The following is a 20,245-nucleotide window of genomic DNA, read 5'->3' on the forward strand; positions in this document are numbered from 1 at the left end:
GCCCCAAACTAAGGCCATGCAATCAGAACACAAAAACAATAGTTACAAAGCCCTAAAGCTGAACTGCTTAGAACACTCTAAAAGATATTTCAACAAGTACAAAATTAATGGAACGAAAACAGTGAGTTTTGGGGTCAGATGACACCAAAAACAGAAGCTATTCTAAACCTAGAAGCCACCATTCCATGGTGAAGTTGAGGCTGGACCACAGCTTGTCTGAGGAGAGAATCCTGGTGTAAGAGTTCCATTGTTTAGATTTCCTTTTTTTCCACCTTTGAGCATTTTAAATTGTATTTATTTTTGATAGTAACTTTTATTTATATGTACGTGTGCATGCATGATTTTCTGTATATATACCACCTGCCTGTAGTGCCTCCCAGAAGAGAGAATCAGATTCCCCGGAAGTGAAATTACAGGCAGTGAACTTCTTGATATAGGTGCTGGGACCCACACTCTGGTGCTTCCAAAGCAGCAAGCACTCTAAACCATTGACTCACCTCTCCAGCCCCCATTGTTAGTTTGCTTCAAATACTTGCACAAGCTTCTGCCTTTATTGGGGTTGGGATAAGTCCTTTTATTCACTAGTCACAAAGCTAAAGTCTACTCCAAATATTCCAAAACATTCTGGTGAATTAAAAAAAACCCTGGCATATGGACATGTCACTAAATAGGCTTTAACTAGTTTGTCTTATAAGAACATAGCTTACAGACATGAAGAATTCCTTGTGCATTATGCCTGCAAGGGATAGAAATAGACAAAAGATGTGTATGACATTACACATCCAAAGATGGTGGTACAACCTTTGGAAAGAGCTATTGATATAATTCTCGCATATGTTCAAACAAAAACCAAGACATTATCCTACAAAGTTTTCAGATTTTCATTCTTCACTGTGTATCAATATGATATTACACCTTGATTTATTTTAAATGCTTGTCTTGGGTTGATAGATTTACTTCTCATGTTGTAGGAGGAATTCTAGCTCCAATCTATTATGGAGCATTGATTGACAGAACATGTATTAAGTGGTCTTTTACCAGCTGTGGAGCACGTGGGGCATGTAGGCTATATAACTCCAGACTATTTGGGTGAGTTATCATAAATGTACTTCATTAATTGATTTTATCTTTTTATAATATTTAAATGTATGTGAGTGCATTTATTTACATGTATGTGTGTGCCCAACCTGTGTGTAGTTTACATAGAGATCACATGGAGTTGAATTCTCTAGAACTTGATTTACAGATGGCTATGAATTACTATGTGAGTGCTGGGGTCAGAACCCAGGTTCTCTGCAAGAGTAGTCAGTGTTCTTGACCTTGTCCTGTTTTGCCTCTTGGTGGTGGTGGTGGTAGTGGTAATGGTGGTGGTAATGATAATGGTGGTGGTAGTGTTGCCTTGGTGGAGTTACTGTTATTATTATGGTGGACAGTATGGTGTTTGTTAATGTCATATCCAGATCCTGATAATCTTAGTACCCTGGCATATCCATGACTGGGTTTAAAGACTGCTCATTATCTTCAAACCATGATTTTTGTTTTTATTTCCTTTTAGTGTGACTTCTGTTTTGTTTTTTTCCCTGAAAATTAGATGTAAATATTATGACAGAGGAACTACTACTACAACTAATCACCTTGTTATAAGGCACAGGGAGAGGATGGCTTTCAATAGTAATATGTTTAGGTCTCAATATTAATGGACCTAGGTACATGGACTGTAAACACCTGATATACTTGTTTGTTGTTTCTTTTATTGCATGTAATTGGATGGCTTGGGGGAAAAGATCTAAATACTCCTTTCTCCATCAGAAAGCTAAAGTGTCAGCCAGGGTTCAATCATTGTGGCTTCTCAGTTCTTGAGAAATAATTTCAAACACTTTATGATCCAATGCATAATGTTTGATTTTTTAAATATAAGTTTACCTTTTTTTAACTCTTTGGTTTGTATACCAGAGATATGTACTAAAAGCTGTACCACAAAATATAAAATAATATCTGTCCCTCCTTTTTTCTAGAATCATCTACTTGGGCTTAAACATATCTTTAAAAACTCCAGCACTTTTCTTATATGTTGTATTAATTTATGTCATGAAGAAAAAATTTAAAACAAACGATAACAAGGTACTGGAAAATGGAAGAAAATTCACAGATGAAAGAAACGCAGAATCTGTAAATAAAAATGGATACTATTGTGTACCTTCTGATGAACAAAACAGTGAAACACCTCTTTAAGAAAAGAGAAAGACATATCTGTTGCTGTGTTCTCAAACACCACCTTGGTCCTTTCACTGAAGATTTTCACACTTTAAATATGATGGAGAATCAACAATTCTATGCATTTACAATGAAACAAGCTACAAATCAAAAGAAATAAGAGCATCCGTGTTAGGGAATAGCCGTGCAGTTGAAGCTAGGATTGGAATATATATGATCTGTAAAAAAATTACTGAATGAAAGTTGGTTACTTTATAATAGAAAAACTAGTATTCACTTAAGTGTGTATTACTCAATAGAATAAGTAAGGAGGCTAGGATGGACAAAGGGGAAAAGGAACATGAAAAATTGCTGTCTTTAAAGTAGTGTCTTCAAAAATCAAAATTTGCATGGTGCTATTCATGCCTGAAGTCTCTACAATGATGTGGCATCTTTTGGTATCCATCTTATGTCATATAGTTTCCATAATTATTCATTTAAAATTGTGTTTAATGACACATCTATCTTCTCTGCACATACTGTACAAAACAATGAGAATAAAACAGAGCAATTTAGGAAAATCACAAGCTATAATTATCAAGAAACGTACCTTAGAATGCATTTTAACAGCTATGCAAATAAATTGGAAAACCCACATTGAATGAAGAAATCTAAGACAACTGAATAAATAAGCCTTCACTATACCTTTCAGTTCTCTGAGTAAGTGTGTGCCAGACAGTGGGTGTTAGAGTAGATCAGCATTCAACATCATCACTGTTCTATTTGTCTTTTTTGGATGTGAGATATATAGATACAGATTAGATTAGATTAGATAGATAGATACATAGATAGATACATAGATAGATACATAGATAGATACATAGATACAATTAAGATAGAGTGAATGAGAGGAAATATCTTTGGATCTTGTATTTTCTAGTGAGATCTTTTTTAGTATAGTGGATGGTAGAAGTTGAACTTGCTTTATTGTCACATGTTAAAATATTTTGTTTGCAATAAAATAGCCTATTAAAATACTGATCTGTTGCTATAATAAAATACCCTGACAAAAAAGTAACTCAGAAAACAAAGTTATTTACTTTGGCTTGCAGTTCTATACATATAGGGTTCACCTTGCTTGGAAAGACTTGTCAATAGTCACAGAAGACAAGGTGATAAGAGCAGGAAAGTGGCTGATCACCTTTCATCCACAACTGAAAGTAGAAACAGAGTGACAAACATCTGGGCAAGACTATAAAACTTCAAATTTCCCACCCAGTGAAATTCTTCCTCCAGGAAGACTCTACCTCCTAAAAATTTCAACACAATGCCCATAACTGAAGAGCAAATGTCTGAATACATTAGACATGGGGAATAATTTTTAATCACACTCTCACACACATATGCACATGAATACTCAAAATTACACATGTGTGAAAAGCATATTTCTTCACTAGAGATTCTGATTCAAAACATCTTTGGCATCGTCTGAATTAAGTTCTTTAGCAAATAACCCTTCAAGTGACAGAAGTTTTTGACAGATGATTGAAATGGAAATTTTTGGTTTCTTTGAAGACTCAATTGTGTGTTGTTTCTCTGGAAACTGTCTTAAGAGAGCATGATTTGCTGAAGCAGACATGTAAAAGGATAATTTTGCTGAAGCAGACACATAGGAGGTTGTTTTCCTGAGAACAGATAAATGATGTTTTCCAGAAGCTGCCTGGAAAGGGGCACATGAGGTTTTGCTAAAGCAGACACATAAAAGGTCATGCAATGTTTGGGAAAGCTATAAATGTAACCAGACAGCGAATGATAGTGTGTGGCATTGGTTCACCTTGCTGCTCTTTGATGGTCATCCTTGGGCTTTGCTGATGCTGGTCTTCACTGATAACATTGTGGCATTGGTTCCCCTTGCCTTCTTTGCTGACTGCATAGAGAGAAATGAACCAATGACCTTGTGATATGCTGGCAGCTTCTTGTCACTTCTGTGGACTCAGGCAGTCAGAGCCTAACGCTTCCTTTTGGATCAAACTGCCATTGCTGATTTCTTAATGGTGTTTGTGAGTCTGAAAAAAAATCAGTTTAAGAAAGAAAGGGATAACTCTCTAACAATCTGGGTTACAGTCCACCATTGTGGGGCTCTAAAGGCAGCTGGAACTTTAACCAATACAAATAAGTTGACAGTAGTTGAGTTCTTCCACCACACTGTTTTTATAGGCATGCCAGGCCAGGAATGGGATCTCAGTCACCTCAGCCATACACACTTGTAAAAAGTAAAATGGCCAGAACTTTTTTCTCACAGATAATTTAAGTACAGTACTTAACACAGCATGTATGAACATACCTAGAAATAGGCAAAATTCCATCTGGTTGAAGGGTTTTTAGGAGAAAGGAAGAGCACAGTGCAGGCTGTATCAAACAAAGTTTTCCTTTGTTTTCTTTGGACCTGCTGGCCTAGAGGGCAAGCAAGGTAACAGCCTGGGAGTGGGAGAGCAAGAACTCACAGTTCTTTCTCTATAGTGTTAGTGGCAGCTGCCTGTGCAGTACTGAGCATAGTGGGTAAATATGTAGATAAGTGCTCTAAGTCAAAGCAGCTGGATAAAACCAGATACACCCAGATCTCCGGGTGAGGGGGGGGGGCAGCTTGCTGCTTTTTTGGTCCCTGAAGGTAACATCTCCATCTAAATGGCTGAGCCATTTAATAGTTACTCATTGTCTGCTAACCTAGATGAATAGTTTTCTGGTTTTCATAGGAATCAGAATGTCATCCCCACTGCCAAGGACCCAAACCTCTGAATCCACAAACCAAATACATATTTATTTTATTATGTTGTTTGCCAGGCATTTTGTCATATTGATAAAAAAAAGATAACCATGTTATATAAAAAATCAAAATATTATAAAGGTGGTCTCACACACAAACATAGAATTTAGTATGTAAGCTATGACATTAAAAAAGTGTTATATGGAGTTAACAACTATATACATTTGTCTCTCCTGTACTACCTACAAAAATAAATGTGATGACTTTGATAATTACATATAAAAGGGGGCCTATAAAGCATCCAGGATAAAAACTGACAATATTGTTATAACTTAGGAATATGAAAGCCCTATTAAAATGTGGTTCTTTCCTACCAATACACCTTTGGGCAAGGAAAGTATAATATATTTCACTATTGGAATTTCATTTTGGTAGCAATTCCATGACAGGTTTCAAGAAAATAGAACATACTAGACAGTAAAGACAGCATGCAAATAGCATTATGTCATCTAACATTTATATTACAATCATCAAATTCAACACAAATGAAGAAAGAAATTAAAACATCTTACAATAAACCTTAACTTCCTTACATCAAGAAATCAAGAAGGAATAGGGGAATGGCAGGATAGTAGAGGAGAATAGAGAAGAACAGAAGTCATAGATGTATTGAAGGGAAGCATAGGAGAAAGAGGAAAAGGATGAGAGGAGAAAGAGTTTGAAATAGAAAGGAAGGGAGAAGTAAGAAGCTTAGTCTAGTCTATAAGGATAAAATTCTACAAATTACATGTAGTGGAATATATAAAGCTCAGCAACTGGTCTGTATGAGAGGTAGGTGGGCTGAGGAGTTAGGAGGAGAGGAGCCAAAGGGGAGAAGACAAGTGAGGAGGAGGTGAGCAGCATGGAGACCCAGGGATGGTTTGAGAGCCGTCCTTGGTAGCAACTTATCAAAAGATTAGATTTTGGGTAGCAATTCTAATTGTGTGGGCAACTTGTTATTTGAGCGTTTCCAAATATATAAACCAATTGGATAACCTTTAAGCTTTAAGAGACTTTATTCTACTGGGTACCATGAGGATGACGGGTATTGTCTGTGGTTCAGCCAAGCTTTGAAGATGCAGCATGGTGGATTTGCAAAGCCATCCTCCACACTGGCATCTCATGGATGCCAGGGCCTACTCATCTAGCTAGCTGAAACCTCATTCAAAGCTGAGGAGCCACAAAAAAATGGCAGCTGCCTGGGAACAAGCCAGTCCAGGCTCAGTTTTCTAAGTATTAACCATGACAATTACACATCATGTTTAACTCAACTTTGCTTTTGAATTCCATGGAGACAGGAAAGGTGGGGCTGAACTGTTTTACATTGTTAGTGGGTGTCAAGTTTGCTAGACTGTAAAGAACAGCAGCTAAAAAATAAATAATACAACAACAACAATTTTGAAATTTATCTCTGCTGCAACTTTCTTACTTTATGTTAGAGAGTTGAATACTGATCAGTGCATTCGTCTACCCGCTTGTTAAAGAGTACCTGTTATTTAGTGCATTGCTTCCTTCCTTTTCTTAAAGGTAGATTGAGGGCAGGATATCAAGGGAACTTCCTCCTTGTTACACAGTTTCACTCTTAGCCAGTGAGTTAACTGAGCCATAGAAAGTAAGTGCTAAACTAGGTGGTAGTGGCGCACGCCTTTAATCCCAGCACTTGGGAGGCAGAGGCAGGCAGATTTCTGAGTTCGAGGCCAGCCTGGTCTACAGAGTGAGTTCAAGGACAGCCAGGGCTACACAGAGAAACCCTGTCTTGAAAAACCAAAAAAAAAAACCAAAACAAAAAACAAATACAAAACCAAAAAAAACCCCAAAACAAACAAACAAACAAACAAACAAATAAAAAAAAAAAACAAAGAAAGTGAGTGCTAGGCAACTACTCTCAGATTCCTAAACAAGGCATCCATTCATTTATCGTTAATAAAGAGAGAAAATAGAAGAGGACAGGGAGGAAAATTGCAGCAAACTTTGAATTATTGGTAAATTTTGCAGTACTTAGAGTCTTGATTAAGGTATGTTAAAGCATTGAGGTCCTTGGAACCATGACTCCAAGGGCCTTTATTGGGAAAAGGATTGAATACTGATCAAAAATATGTCTACATGACACCTCTGGGGTGGCTCAGTGGGTAAAGGAAGTCTTGATGTCCTGAGTTCAACACCCTGAACCCAAGAACATATGTAAAAAATTAAAAAATAAAAGCCCAATTCAACAGCAGTTGTCTGAAATTCCAGCATTCCCACAGTGAAATGGGAGGAACAGTCAGAACTGCTTAGGACCTCAAGCAACAGGGAGGCTGGAAAACACACATAGCGCAGCAGCAAAAATAAGAGAGATCCTGCCTCAACAACAAGATGAAAAGAGAGGGCTGATTCCCTAGCATTGTCTTCTGAGAGGAACAACTGTCTACTTAGAGTAACACCAGAGCCTAAATCATGAACACTGACACCACACAAAGAGAGACAGTCATGCACATGTACAGTGTCGGCACACATGAGTGTGTGTACACACAATATGAAGAAGGACTGATCAAAATCTAAATGTAGGAATTACTTATTACCTCAGAAGAACCATGTACCCAGGTATGGATGATACTGAGAAGATGAAACTGTCAGTTGCTAACAGGATTATAAAGTACTTCAGCATGTTATCACAGTCAGGGCCTTTGTTACACAGGCCAAGGACTGCAGATGAGTTTCCTGATGATCGAATGCACCTGCAGTTCTGAAACACCTGTCAAAAAGCAAAATAAAAGAAAACAATATCCTATATAAGGAAGAAAATATTAGGATCAATCCTTTATTGTTTCTTGCACAGCCACTTGACTCAAAATATAGAATGTTGAGACCAATGATATGATTCAGAGGAAGAACATACATGTAGTCCAATTAAAGATCTAAGTTTCAGCACAAACACCATTAAATTTAAAAAAAAAAAAACCACTAAATTCAAATAGCAGATCATTTTCTAATTTATTTTCATCTTTCTTTTGCAGTCTCAGAAATCTATCATTAAACATAAAAGCATGGATTTAAATAATTGGTATTTTCTCAATACATGGAGTAAATTTGCAAATATTCAATTATCCTGAATGAGCACTGTATTTTATTGGTTTGTTTCATCTTTCTTGTCTGTGTATGTACATGCACATATTTGTGTGCATGCATGTGCATGTGAGTGTCTATATATGGACATGTGGTTGCCATGACATGCTAATAGAAGTAAAAAGTTAATTCTTTCTTTTTACTGTGGGGATCCCAGGATTTAAATTGGTGGTAAGACTTATTGGCAATGGCCATATCCAGTGAGACAACTATCTAGCCTGCACATAATTTAAAAAAATAAATAAATAAATATGGATTTGGTTTGTTTTTATCTAATAATAAGTACTAAAATGACATTTATCTCAGAATGTTAATGGAATAGTTAGATGCTTACTAATAAATAAAGTAGTGTACCCAAAGAAGGGAGTTTATGTAAACAATAGAAACATGTCAGGAGCCATAATTGGACAAGCTAATAATTATCAGATGATCATTCTGAAATGCTTGCCTCGGATTATTATATAATCTGCAATGAGTGTGCCCCATTAGCAAGCCTGTGGTGGACGTGATCTTAGGAAAGATTTATGCTATTGATATGCTTTTCCTATCATTATTATTATTATTATTATTATTATTATTATTATTATTATTAAACATATGTAACAATCACTAAGCAATAGCACACCCCTATGGAGCAGATCTCTGCAGATCCACAAAGATGTACTGTCTTGTAGTGATACTATATAGACAAATAGATGACTTCTTAAGTCTTAATGATGATCCTATAAGAATTCCTAAAATTATATCAATGATTATTAAGCTCTTTTATAATGGGACTACTATTAGGTCCCTCTCTCATAGTCAAAACTGCAATGCGAACCCTGCTCTAGATAGTAACCAGACCTTTTCCTGCTCTGAGCACATTCCAAGAGGTTGTAAAACAATTAACCAATGGTCACTAAAAGGGAATTTTCGAATTCACGATTTATTATACGTTCCAGCACAGAAGAAAAAATATTGCCTGAGTTTATCTACGTAAAACTTCACTAATTTCCTAAGTTATAGTTATAAACTTTCAGCAAACCTGTGGAGCTAGACAGGTGATGAATGTCTAGCTATATAATTGCTCCTAATGGATATGCATGTAAACATTCTCTGTTGTAAACTATTTCAATTTATGACTTGAATTTTGGTGTGAACTTGTGATGAACTTTGTAACATGTGACCATGTACTCTGAAAGATGCATAAGTACTGAAGACAAAGAAAAAGAGAGAAGTAGTTGTTAGCAGTAGCAGTAGAGTAGCCATCGATGCGATGTAGACATTCATTAGGAGCCATTCATCCTTTCCTTTTCCTCTGCCTAGAATTCTTCCCCTTAGAATTTTTCCTTTGTTAGAATTTTCTTCTTTTCCCACTTAGGACCTTCTCACCTTTCCCCTCAGATAGCTTTCATAGGATACTTTTTACATCTAATAAACTCTACAGCAACTTTTCTAAGTGTCTTTTCTTCCTGTGGCCTCTGACTAGCAGAAATAAGTTAGAGCCCAGCAGTTCCTGCTGAGAGAGTATTAGGCCTTTTGCCTAATCTTCTGCTGTTAGGCTACAAGTGTTAATCACCCTAGCCTGCAGTCTTTTACCCTCAGAAGTTTTTAGGATAGCACAAGGCTATTTACTTAATGCTTTGCTGGTTTTAGGGCTGAGATGCAAGTGCCAGAAACGGCAGTTTCTGGCCACAGGATCTTGGATGGTAGGTCAGCTACTAGCATAATAAGTGAAGTTTTCTAGCATAGATAAGTAAAACTTTTATTACAGTAACCCTAAAAATCTTGTAAGGCTCAAGGCCTTACCCCGAATCTCTTAAGATCTAAGTTTTACTCCATCCCCCTCTGCTGCTCCTGACTTCCATTTCTACCAGGGCTGCCTCAAGAAGAACCAGACAAGGAGAAGAAAGAAGCTGCTTCTCCTCTCACCCATGCTGGGGCTGGCCCCTGGCAGAAACAGCAATTTTGAGTTGTTATATTGTCAGGTCTGATTAAGAATCAAAGTTTATATTTCATTTTGAACCAATCACCTTTAAGTATTACAACATGTTGACATCAAGGAAAATGTGTGACTCTTTATCCTGCTAAACTATAATAATGATAGCTAGGGAGATGTAACAGTCAGTATCATCCTGCACAAGCATGAGGACCTGAGTTCTCATCCTAACACAACTGTGAAAGGTGCATGAATAGAGGTTGTGGCTCCAACCCTGGATGTAAAGTTGGGAACAAGTGACTCCCTAGGATTCACTTGCAAGGCAGTCCAACAGAATCAGCAAATACCAGGCCAATGACATCCTGTCTCAGAAGCACAAAATACATGGTCCTGAGTGTCAACACCTGAGGTTGCCTCTAGCCTCTATGTGCACATGCACCTGGTTACATGCCCCCCCTCATTAAATAAATAGATAAATAAATAGATAAACAAACAAAAAACTCAACTCATTATTAAAAAAAAAAAGCAAAACTCATTATAGAAATGATAAGTTTATGTCCACCTTAACAATATAGTAAGTTTGAGGACAACCTTGGTTCATGTGAACCTATTACAACACAGGGCAGATTCTGCCCAGAATTTCTTAAAATTTTAACTTTAATGTTGATTTAGGCATATGCTTCTATATCTATATATATATAAAAACACACGCATGTGGGTATCTGAAGAAGGCAGAAGAGGGTGTCAGATGGCCTAGAGCTGGAGTATTATGAATTGTACCATCTATGGTCAGGGGACTAATCATGCCCTCTGAAAGAACGGCAAGTTGAGAAAATTGTAACTCAAATATTGAATAATGATCCCAACTCTTTGCAATTACGAAATAATACTTAGAGTCTGTCATGATTTAACAAGACATATTTTAATTTTAAGGACAAATATGTATATACAGAGTAAATTGATTTTTTCACAAAAAAAATACTAATCTATTTTAACAAGGACTACATTTTTCTTTAGCAGATGTAGGCTTAGTTCATAGCACATGTCAATGCAATACATACACATCAGCGCAAACATTGAAATTATGTTTACCATATGTTGATTCCAGTCCCAAAAGACTTCTCACACCCTGCATGGCAGGCTGACATGTATGATAAGCCATTGTCTCCACACACTGGATCCCATGTTTTTGTTAAACAGCTACACCTTGCATTGCAGTCAGAAAGGACCTCATTCTCCACATATAGAGGGTGCTGAACTCTGAAATGATTTAAAATAATGTTACAGATACTGAAAAACCTACTCAAGCACTTTATTTTCATCTCTTCATCTCAGCATGTACATGCACATGAACATATTCAAAGGAATTGGGGGGAGGTAGAGAGGGATACAAACAGAGAAAATATATATATATATATATTTTCACAGTTCATCTCCCACAGAACAAAAGCAGAAATCATCCATATCAACATGTGGTCTCTATACTATGTTTTTGACACACAAGTTTTCTGCTCCAATGGTCCTATGACTTTTTTATACTTACTTCAAAACCAAACATAAAGTATCTACTCTATGGAAATATACAGTCCTATCAGATCTAAACTGAAGAGGGCTAATCTCTTATTGATCTACAAGGTACAAAATAATGAAAGAGGGCTGACTTGAACAAAACATACAATTTCTAAGATAAATGTTGTAATTAGCTCCTAAAACAGAGTGTTTGACTAATCACACATGCTCTTCTGAAAGTACTCAGCAGTGAAAATAAAATAAAAACAAAAAACTCTGGGAATCAAGAGGCTATATTTCAAATCCTGTTACTCAAACACTGTGTTAAGTCAGAATGACTGGCAATGGGCTCAGTGTGTACAATTCTACTATGGTGGCGTTAGAGCCATTTTCTGTAAAGACAAACCTACTAGTTCTCCCTGGAGTTTCAATTTGTACATCTGCAAAGTAAATGTAAAATTTCCTGTATTAAAAGAGATACAAATTACATATATATATGTATATATTATATATATACATATATATATGTAATATATACATATATATATGTATTCAGACTTTATATTTAAAATTAATCAAATCTCAAAATTCTTAAGAACTTTGAAAAGAATTTTACTCTTTACTTTTAATTCAATTTAGTTTTAATTTTTTCTCTCTCTGTGTATCTCTTTATCTTTCTGTCATGTATGTGTGTGTGTGTTCATTGAGCAGCACTGTGAATCTAGATATCAGAAGATAATCTTCCATCTTCTTGGAGACAGAGTTCCCTGTTGTTCACTGCCACAAATATCATAATAGTAGGCACATGAAGTTTCAAGTTTTCATGCCTGTGCCATTCAGCTCACTGTAGGAGCAGTGGGATTACAAATTCCTACTGTCTCAAGCATTACTTGGGGTCTGAGGATCTAAACTCAGATTTTCATGCATGCTCAGAAGGCTGCTTTGTACTTTATTATCTCCCTAGCCTTTTGAAAGGAACCTACAAGTCTCTATTCTATTTCATTTTAACTGATTGGATGATTATATAAATGTGTCCTAAAATAAGACTTTAATTTTCCATGCTAATACAGAATATGACCAGACAGCCCTAAAACACAAAATCTAGAACCACAGAATACAGGAGATATAACTATTCTTGTGCTCATAAAAGTACTCATAAAAGTACATACATTAATAGGCTTACCATGTATTAGATTCAATTATGCTAAATTTGAGACCATTGTAAAAAGCCATGAAGGATTTCTGACTTGTATAGTGAACTTTTAACACTCTAGGTTACAAAATATTAGGTTATTTTTCTTCATTACACTTTAAAGCAGACTAAGATATCACCATGGCAACCACCATATGCTTATTGAATCAGAGACTTACTCATTGGCAATCTTCAGACATCTATAATAACCTTACAACTTCTGTGGGATGCTATAGACTTGGTTGGAAGCAAACTGCAAGATAACTATGTATCACTGCTATTAAATCATAGCAAAATGATCTGGTTATATCTAATTCCTGAAGAAAAGTTATTAGCAATTGTGAAAACATTATGATGTTCATTAGGAAACTACATACCCTTCATAAGAAGTAGTTAAGCCAGCAACTGGGAAATTGTCACAGGTTGTCATATAGTTAAAGAAAGTTAGAAGGTACTCAGACAGGGCTAGCCAGAATGCTATGCATGCAGCTTTTTTGACAGTGATCTTGAACTTCTTCATAATCAAACCACCAATTAAATATCCAAGGCATATTGGAGGTAACATATAAAGACCTAAAATTGCAAGTAAAATACCATTGATGATAAAAGAGAGCATATAAAAACATATTATGAATTTATCTAATACATATTACTTAAGAACCTATTTAGCACTAATATACAGTGATTCTAACCCCTATTCACTCATATGCTACATAAAATGAGATTTTCATGTGCCTATCAATTCACTTTGAAAAACTACTACTGTTTAGTCATTTGCCTCAGGTTAATAAACATTTATAAACATAAACACCACACACATACATATACACACACACTCAAACACACATATACACTCACATATTCACTCACACACATACATAAATTTATGATATTAAATCCTTTGACTTTGTATATTGGGAATTTGACTCAGCTCTGGGTAATTTTGAAGGTTGCTTCTGAGTCCATGCTTATTAACTATAGAACATTTTGTGAATTGTTGATGTTGTCCAACATTCTTGCTCCCTCACTCTCTTTCCCCATTAAAAAAAATTAAAGAAGAAGAATCAGGAGGAGAAGGAGGAGGAGGAGGAGGAAGAGAAGGAAGAGGAAGAGGAGGAGGAGGAGGAGGAGGAGGAGGAGGAGGAGGAGGAGGAGAAAAAAATGAAGAGGTAAGAGCAAATTTTTCATTGGGTGGATTCACACAACATTGGAATCAGGCTTGGAAGAATTTAACCATTCTTTACAACTTCACACAACTGTATTATTTTTATACATCTGACTGGGATTTGTAGAATTCAGATAATTACAAATAAAGTGGATGATGGTAGTTTTTATGAATAAAGTAGGATCCCTAGGTTTAGTGTACTAACAAGAAAAGCAGAGTGTGCCTACACCAACTGGGCTCTGAACAACTGAATCAGGAGTAATGTGGAGAGCAAGAATTGAAGCCAAGATATAAAATGCTGAAAGTAAGATACTGAATTCCAGTGAGTAAAGACTGTATTCCTCTTTATCTTACTAATTATCTTGCTCTTGAGGATTCTTGTATCATGTCTGTGGTGGTTAGAAAATGCTTGGTCCATATGAAGTGGCACTATTAGGAGGTATGGCCCTATTAAAGTAGGAGTGGTCTTGCTAGGAGAAATGTATTACAGAAGGAGGTAGGCTTTGAAGTGCTGCCCAGTGAAGAAGAGTTAGATTATCTTGGTCACAGCCAGATCAAGATGCAGAACTCTCAGCTCCATCTTTGGCACTATATTAGCTTGCATTCTTCCATACTTCCTGCCATGATGATAATGGATTGAGCCTCTGAAACTGTAAGCCTGATTATTAAATATTTGCCTTTATAAGAGTTGCTTGGGTCATGGTGTCTGTCTCTTTACAGCTGTAAAAGCCAATCTAATCCAATGTTCTTGGGGCAAGTGTGCTACTAAAGAAATAATGAAACTACATACACATGAGGAAAATTGTATCTGAAAATGATTTTCCATATTGCTGTTCCAGATACTTAGGTACATAAGATAATATACTGAAAAATGCATTGAACTGAAGCACACTTATAAGGAGATAAAGCATCTAAATTGGATTGCAGGAGAGGCTCTTCATTAATGGGAAGAAATCTGAAATAAAGCAGGTAGAGATCACAAAGTCAACTTGGCTCTGCATTTTGTATTTAGAATTCCTCTAAAATCTCACAGATTCTTTGGTGTGAGAAACATGCATTTGAAAAATTGTAACCCCTAAGGGGCTAAAGTTCTATATTATTGTTTTAAGTCACTTATGAAAGTTAGTGATACATACTACCTATTTAAGAAACAGACCACAGTTTGCCATCAAAAAAACCAAAAACCAAAAACCAAAACAAACAAACAAACAAAAAAAAAAAAACAGTATAAGAGGTATTATGTCTGTGCCCACATTCTTCCATTTATTTTTCTGTCTTTTTCTTTTATTCCTGTATTCTCTAGAGACTGATGAGTCTATCCTTTAGAATCTATGAGGGATTCACTTTGATGAAGTTTCAATTCAGATGCTGATAATAACACACCTTTATGAACGAGTGGATAAGCTAATAGCCTAGGAATCATGCTGCAGCCCAAACAACCTCATCATCTTATAAGCACTTCATAGCAGCAAATGCATTTGAAAAATCCTCAGAACCACACAGAATGTTCTGTATCATTGATCATGTACTTAGTCACAAAGCAAGCCTCAAGAAATAGAAGAAGACTGAAATAACTCCTTGCATATTATCAAATCACCATGAATTAAAGCTGGACTTCAACAAGGACAGAAACATTAGAAAGCCTCCAAACTCATGGAATCAGAACAACTCTCTACTGATGGACTACTGGGTCAACAAACAAAGAAGAATACCAATCAAAGACTTTCTAGAATCCAATGAAAATTAAGGCACAACATAACTAAGCTATGGGGCACAATGAAAGCAGTGCTATAAGAAAATTTCATGTGACTAAATGCCTTCATAAAGAAATTGGAGAGATCTCATACTAGAAACTTAACAGCACACATGAAAGCTCTAGAACAAAAAGAAGCAAATACACCTAAAAGGAGCTGATTATAAGAAATAATCAAATTTATGGCTGAAATCAATAAATTACAAACAAAGAGAATAAATTTAAAGAATCAATAAAACCAGGAGCTGATTCTTCAAGAAAATCAGCAAGCTAGACAAAGAGTTGGCCAAAGTAACTGAAAGAAATATAGAGACATTATCCAAATTAACAACACCAGAAATGAAAAGGGGGACATAATAACAGACACTGAGAAAATCTGAAGAATCATTAGGTTTTACTTCAAAAGAATGTACTCCATAAATTTGGAAAATGTAAATATAATAGATGATTTTCTTATTAGTTTCCACTCATAAAATTTAAACCATCTAAGCTAAGCATTCCTTTAAACCCTAAAGCAATAGAAGCAGTGAACAAAAGTCTCCTGAAACACAAGACACACAAACAAAAAAAACACCAGATAATCGAAGCACAGAATTCTACCAGACTTTCAGAGTAGTTAACACCAATACTCTTCAAACTATCTTACAAAATTCAAGCAAAAAAAAAAAAAAGAGAGAATTTCAGTCCAATTTTTCTTATGAACATTTATGAAATTCTCTTTGTTTGTTAAGTTTTTGAGTAATTTAGGTATTACAGTGATTGTTGTCTCAAAGAATGAGTTTGGCAATGACTCTTCTGTTTCTATTTTGTAAAGTAGTTAGAGGAGTATTGGTATTAGCTACACTTTGAAAGTCTGGTAGAAAATACAACCAAACTAAATTGAGGAACACAATAAAAGTATCTTCCACTATGATCAAGTAGGCTTCATTCCAGGGATGCAAGAGTGGTTCAATATCCATCCACTTGCTCCACCATATAAACAAACTGAAAGAAAAAAATCCACATGATTATCTCATTAGATGCTGAAAAGGCCTTCACAATATCCAATACACTTTCATCTTAAAAGTCTTAGAGAGATCAGAGATACAAGGGACATGCTTAAACACACTGAAGACGATATATGTCAAGTCATTAGCTAATATAAAATTAATGGAAAGAAACTCAAAGTAATTCTACTAAAATCAGGGAGAAGGCAAGACTGTCCATTCTCTCCATATATATTCAATATAGTACTTGAAGTTTTAGCCAAAGCAAATACAAAACAAATAAAGATAATGGGGATTCAAATTGGAAAGAAAGAAGTCAAAGCATCACTCTTTGTAGACGATATGATAGTATACAATGGTGACCCCTTTATGTTTAGCTTGAATTTCTGGTTATGTGTATGTGTGTGTGTGTGTGTGTGTGTGTGTGTGTGTGTGTTTAACTTGAACTAATATTTTCTGGAAAACAGAACTTTAAAAACAGATGAGAAAATATATTTGCTCATTGAGTATTCAGATTGCATTGAATTTTTCATAAATTTTAATTTAAGGTAAGTCAGGATTCCTATTATGTCAGTTTTTTCCAGTGGTGACTGTGGAAGACATTTAACACAACTGATTAGTGATGATTAATGACAAACTGTCTTATCACAACACAAGTGACAGGTGCCCAAGAACCACAGACCCATCTAAACTAAATAGAATTTAAATTTTTATTGTTTGCCTTTAGTGATTCCTTGGTTTTCCTCTTTAGCTTTTTCTCTGTGCTTCTCCTTTCTGGCATTTTCAGTTCTAGACCCATTGTTTTGTAATTCTTCCTTTGGCAGTGTTTTTGGAAAGAAGAAAAAGGGGATGCTGATCAGGATATTCACTCCTGTACAGACCAAAAAGCCAATCCACCAAGCACCAACCCAACGTGTATCATTGGGAGTTATGGTAAGGTCATCTGTAAAAAAATAAGATGTTGTATTAGTTTTCATCATTCTTTTCTGTGTAAATTATATAAGATCATTAATCAATGTAATTCCATCTAAGCATAAACTTTGTATTTCATTTGTAATTTATTCACAATTCATTCTTCTTGTCTGAGTACTTGACCTTGTGGTACTCTTGTTCCTCCTCCTCCTCTCCCTCCTCCTCCTCCCCCTCTCTCTCCTCCCTCCTCCTTCCCTCTCCTTCCCCCTCCCCCTCCTCTCTGCTCCTCCTCCTCCCCCTCCCTTAAAATACATGGTATCTAATTATTTTTTATGTTCTGTGTGTTTATTTAAAAAATTAACTAATTTTATGATGCAGTATGAGGTGATATATTTTCCAGCAGTAAATAAGTATTTCTGTCTGTCATGTGAAACCTTTGCAAATTTATGCCTACCATGTAACAGAAAGATGCAGTTCATTATCCACTCTGAATGCCTCATTGAGAAAAATCCATTTGGGTGTGTCTTTAAAACCAACTTGTATCTGAAATGTGGTTGGGGAATGGTGGATTTTGAAACAGAAGTTGACATTTTATCCTTTTCTTTATTCACCTTTGTTCTACTATCTCTAATGTTTTAATATAACTAACTAAGGAAGAAAGGAAGCAGCAGAATAGCATTCCTGAGCATTCTCCTACACCTTGGGTCTGTACTATATAAATAAAATGTATGTGTTACCTGTATTCACAGACTCAGTGTCTACATAAATGTTTGCACAGAAAGATCCCAAGGTAAATCCAATCAAAGGGCCAATGGTCATTCCAATTTCTAAAATCCCTAGAAGTAAACAAAAAAAGGAAGTTATATAATCACTCAAAAATTTTGCTTGGAAGAAAAGCCTTCTTCTTCCCCTCCTCCTCCTCCTCCTCCTCCTCCTCCTCCTCCTCCTCCTCCTCCTCCTTCTTCTTCTTTTTCTTCTTCCCCTTCTTCTTCCCCTTCTCCTTCCCCTTCCCCCTCCCCTTCCCCTTCCCCTTCTTCTTGTTCTTCTTGTTCTTGTTCTTCTTGTTCTTGTTCTTCTTCTTGTTCTTGTTCTTCTTGTTCTTGTTCTTCTTGTTCTTGTTCTTCTTGTTCTTCTTGTTCTTGTTCTTGTTCTTCTTGTTCTTCTTGTTCTTCTTGTTCTTCTTGTTCTTCTTGTTCTTCTTGTTCTTCTTGTTCTTCTTCTTCTTCTTCTTCTTCTTCTTCTTCTTGTTCTTCTTCTTGTTCTTCTTCTTCTTCTTCTTCTTCTTCTTCTTCTTCTTCTTCTTCTTCTTCTTCTTCTCTCTCTCTCTCTCTCTCTCTCTCTCTCTCTCTCTCTCTCTTTCTCTCTTTTCCTGGCTGGCCTTTTCCCTTCCCTTCCCTTCCCTTCCCTTCCCTTCCCTTCCCTTCCCTTCCCTTCCCTTCCCTTCCCTTCCCTTCTCTTTACTTCTCTGTCTCTACCCTCCCTCCCTCCTTTCCTTCCTCCTTCCCTCTCTCCCTCCCTCCATCCCTCCCTTCTTCCCTCTCTTTTACTCTGTCTCCTCTCTTTCTTTGTCTCAACTCCCTTCTCATTTCCCTTCCCATGCTCCAAAATAAACTTCATTTTATAGTAGACCTGTCACAGTATGGCTGGTACCTCATAGGAAGTTACACTGAACCCTTGCTGCCTCTTTGTCTTGAGTTTAATCATAGTTTTTACTTTTTTCAATGAAAAAAGGAAGATGCCTCGACATGGGCTTGCTAAGTCAACCCTCCCACTACATCATACTACATTTTACAAAATATATCACTATTATATATTTTATATGAGAAGACCCAGCCCACAGAATGAGCAGCAATATTCCCTAGGGAGGTCTGAACTGTGTAACAGTGGAAAAACAGCTGAGCAGAACCAAGTAAGCAAACACAGAAAATGAAAATATTCAAATATTCATTCTATCTGATCTTTTGGGTGTGACTAGCAGTTTCAAGATCCTGCTACTGTGACTTTTCTGTTGTGATAGAATTCTAAGCCATATTTAACCCTTTTAATCCAAGTGAAACCCTTTATCTCCAAAGTTACATTTTCTCACAGCAACAGAAATGAAACTAATACTGTTTGTAAAGTCTGAAAACTTTTTTCCACAGGGGGAAAAATATGTTCTAATAATAGAACTTCTCTTTGATGCTATCCTGATCACCTTTCTGATCTTACAGTTATTTTCACTTCCTTTGTCATTTCCAACCACACCTGGCTTCTTTGAAACCATGTATAGTTTCTCCCAATGTATCTGTAGATCATAATCTCTCCTGAGCCATTCCTATCCACAGAAAATCCAGATAAGAACAATGGCAACTTCCTTCTCTTCACTCTATAATCTGTCTTTTCCATGGTTTTATGGCTTAGTCTTCCTTTGTGAGCCTGATATCTCAATACCAAACCCTTGTATATCCCTTGTTCTCTCAAATATCTCCTGCTGTTTGATGCCCTCTATGCAATGATTCCTATATGAATTCCAACTTCTATTGAGTTCTTTCCTGCCTTTCACTGTCTGCCTTTCATTCAGCTCAGATGCTTCCTTATTCTAAGATTATCTTCTGGTACCACAACTGACCTGACTTCCACCATGGATCACTTTCTCCATTATTGTTCTTTTTGTTTGTTTGTTTGTTTGTTTGTTTGTGGGTGTTTTTTTGTGTTGATGATTTGGGACTT

General features: G+C 36.2%; 2 protein-coding genes across 5 annotated transcripts in view; one reads left to right on the plus strand and one right to left on the minus strand.

Moving 5' to 3' along the window:
- The window catches only part of LOC117715178 (solute carrier organic anion transporter family member 1B2), a 55,954-nt gene extending 52,683 nt beyond the window's left edge, over nucleotides 1-3,271 (plus strand). For all 4 annotated transcript variants that reach the window (XM_076940759.1, XM_076940762.1, XM_076940761.1 and 1 more), the window contains 2 exons: nucleotides 972-1,089; nucleotides 2,016-3,271. In XM_076940759.1, coding sequence (XP_076796874.1) covers nucleotides 972-1,089; nucleotides 2,016-2,232 — 335 coding nt within the window. In that variant the 3' untranslated portion in view covers nucleotides 2,233-3,271. The remainder of the gene's footprint in view (nucleotides 1-971; nucleotides 1,090-2,015) is intronic.
- The window catches only part of LOC117715179 (solute carrier organic anion transporter family member 1A4-like), a 116,993-nt gene that overhangs the window by 81,988 nt on the left and 14,760 nt on the right, over nucleotides 1-20,245 (minus strand). Inside the window, 6 exon segments of the mRNA XM_034511852.2 lie at nucleotides 7,558-7,731; nucleotides 11,115-11,279; nucleotides 13,098-13,293; nucleotides 14,676-14,840; nucleotides 17,346-17,567; nucleotides 18,274-18,372. Coding sequence (XP_034367743.2) covers nucleotides 7,558-7,731; nucleotides 11,115-11,279; nucleotides 13,098-13,293; nucleotides 14,676-14,840; nucleotides 17,346-17,567; nucleotides 18,274-18,372 — 1,021 coding nt within the window.

Source organism: Arvicanthis niloticus, chromosome 9 (assembly GCF_011762505.2).
Source record: "Arvicanthis niloticus isolate mArvNil1 chromosome 9, mArvNil1.pat.X, whole genome shotgun sequence".
NCBI lineage: Eukaryota > Metazoa > Chordata > Mammalia > Rodentia > Muridae > Arvicanthis > Arvicanthis niloticus.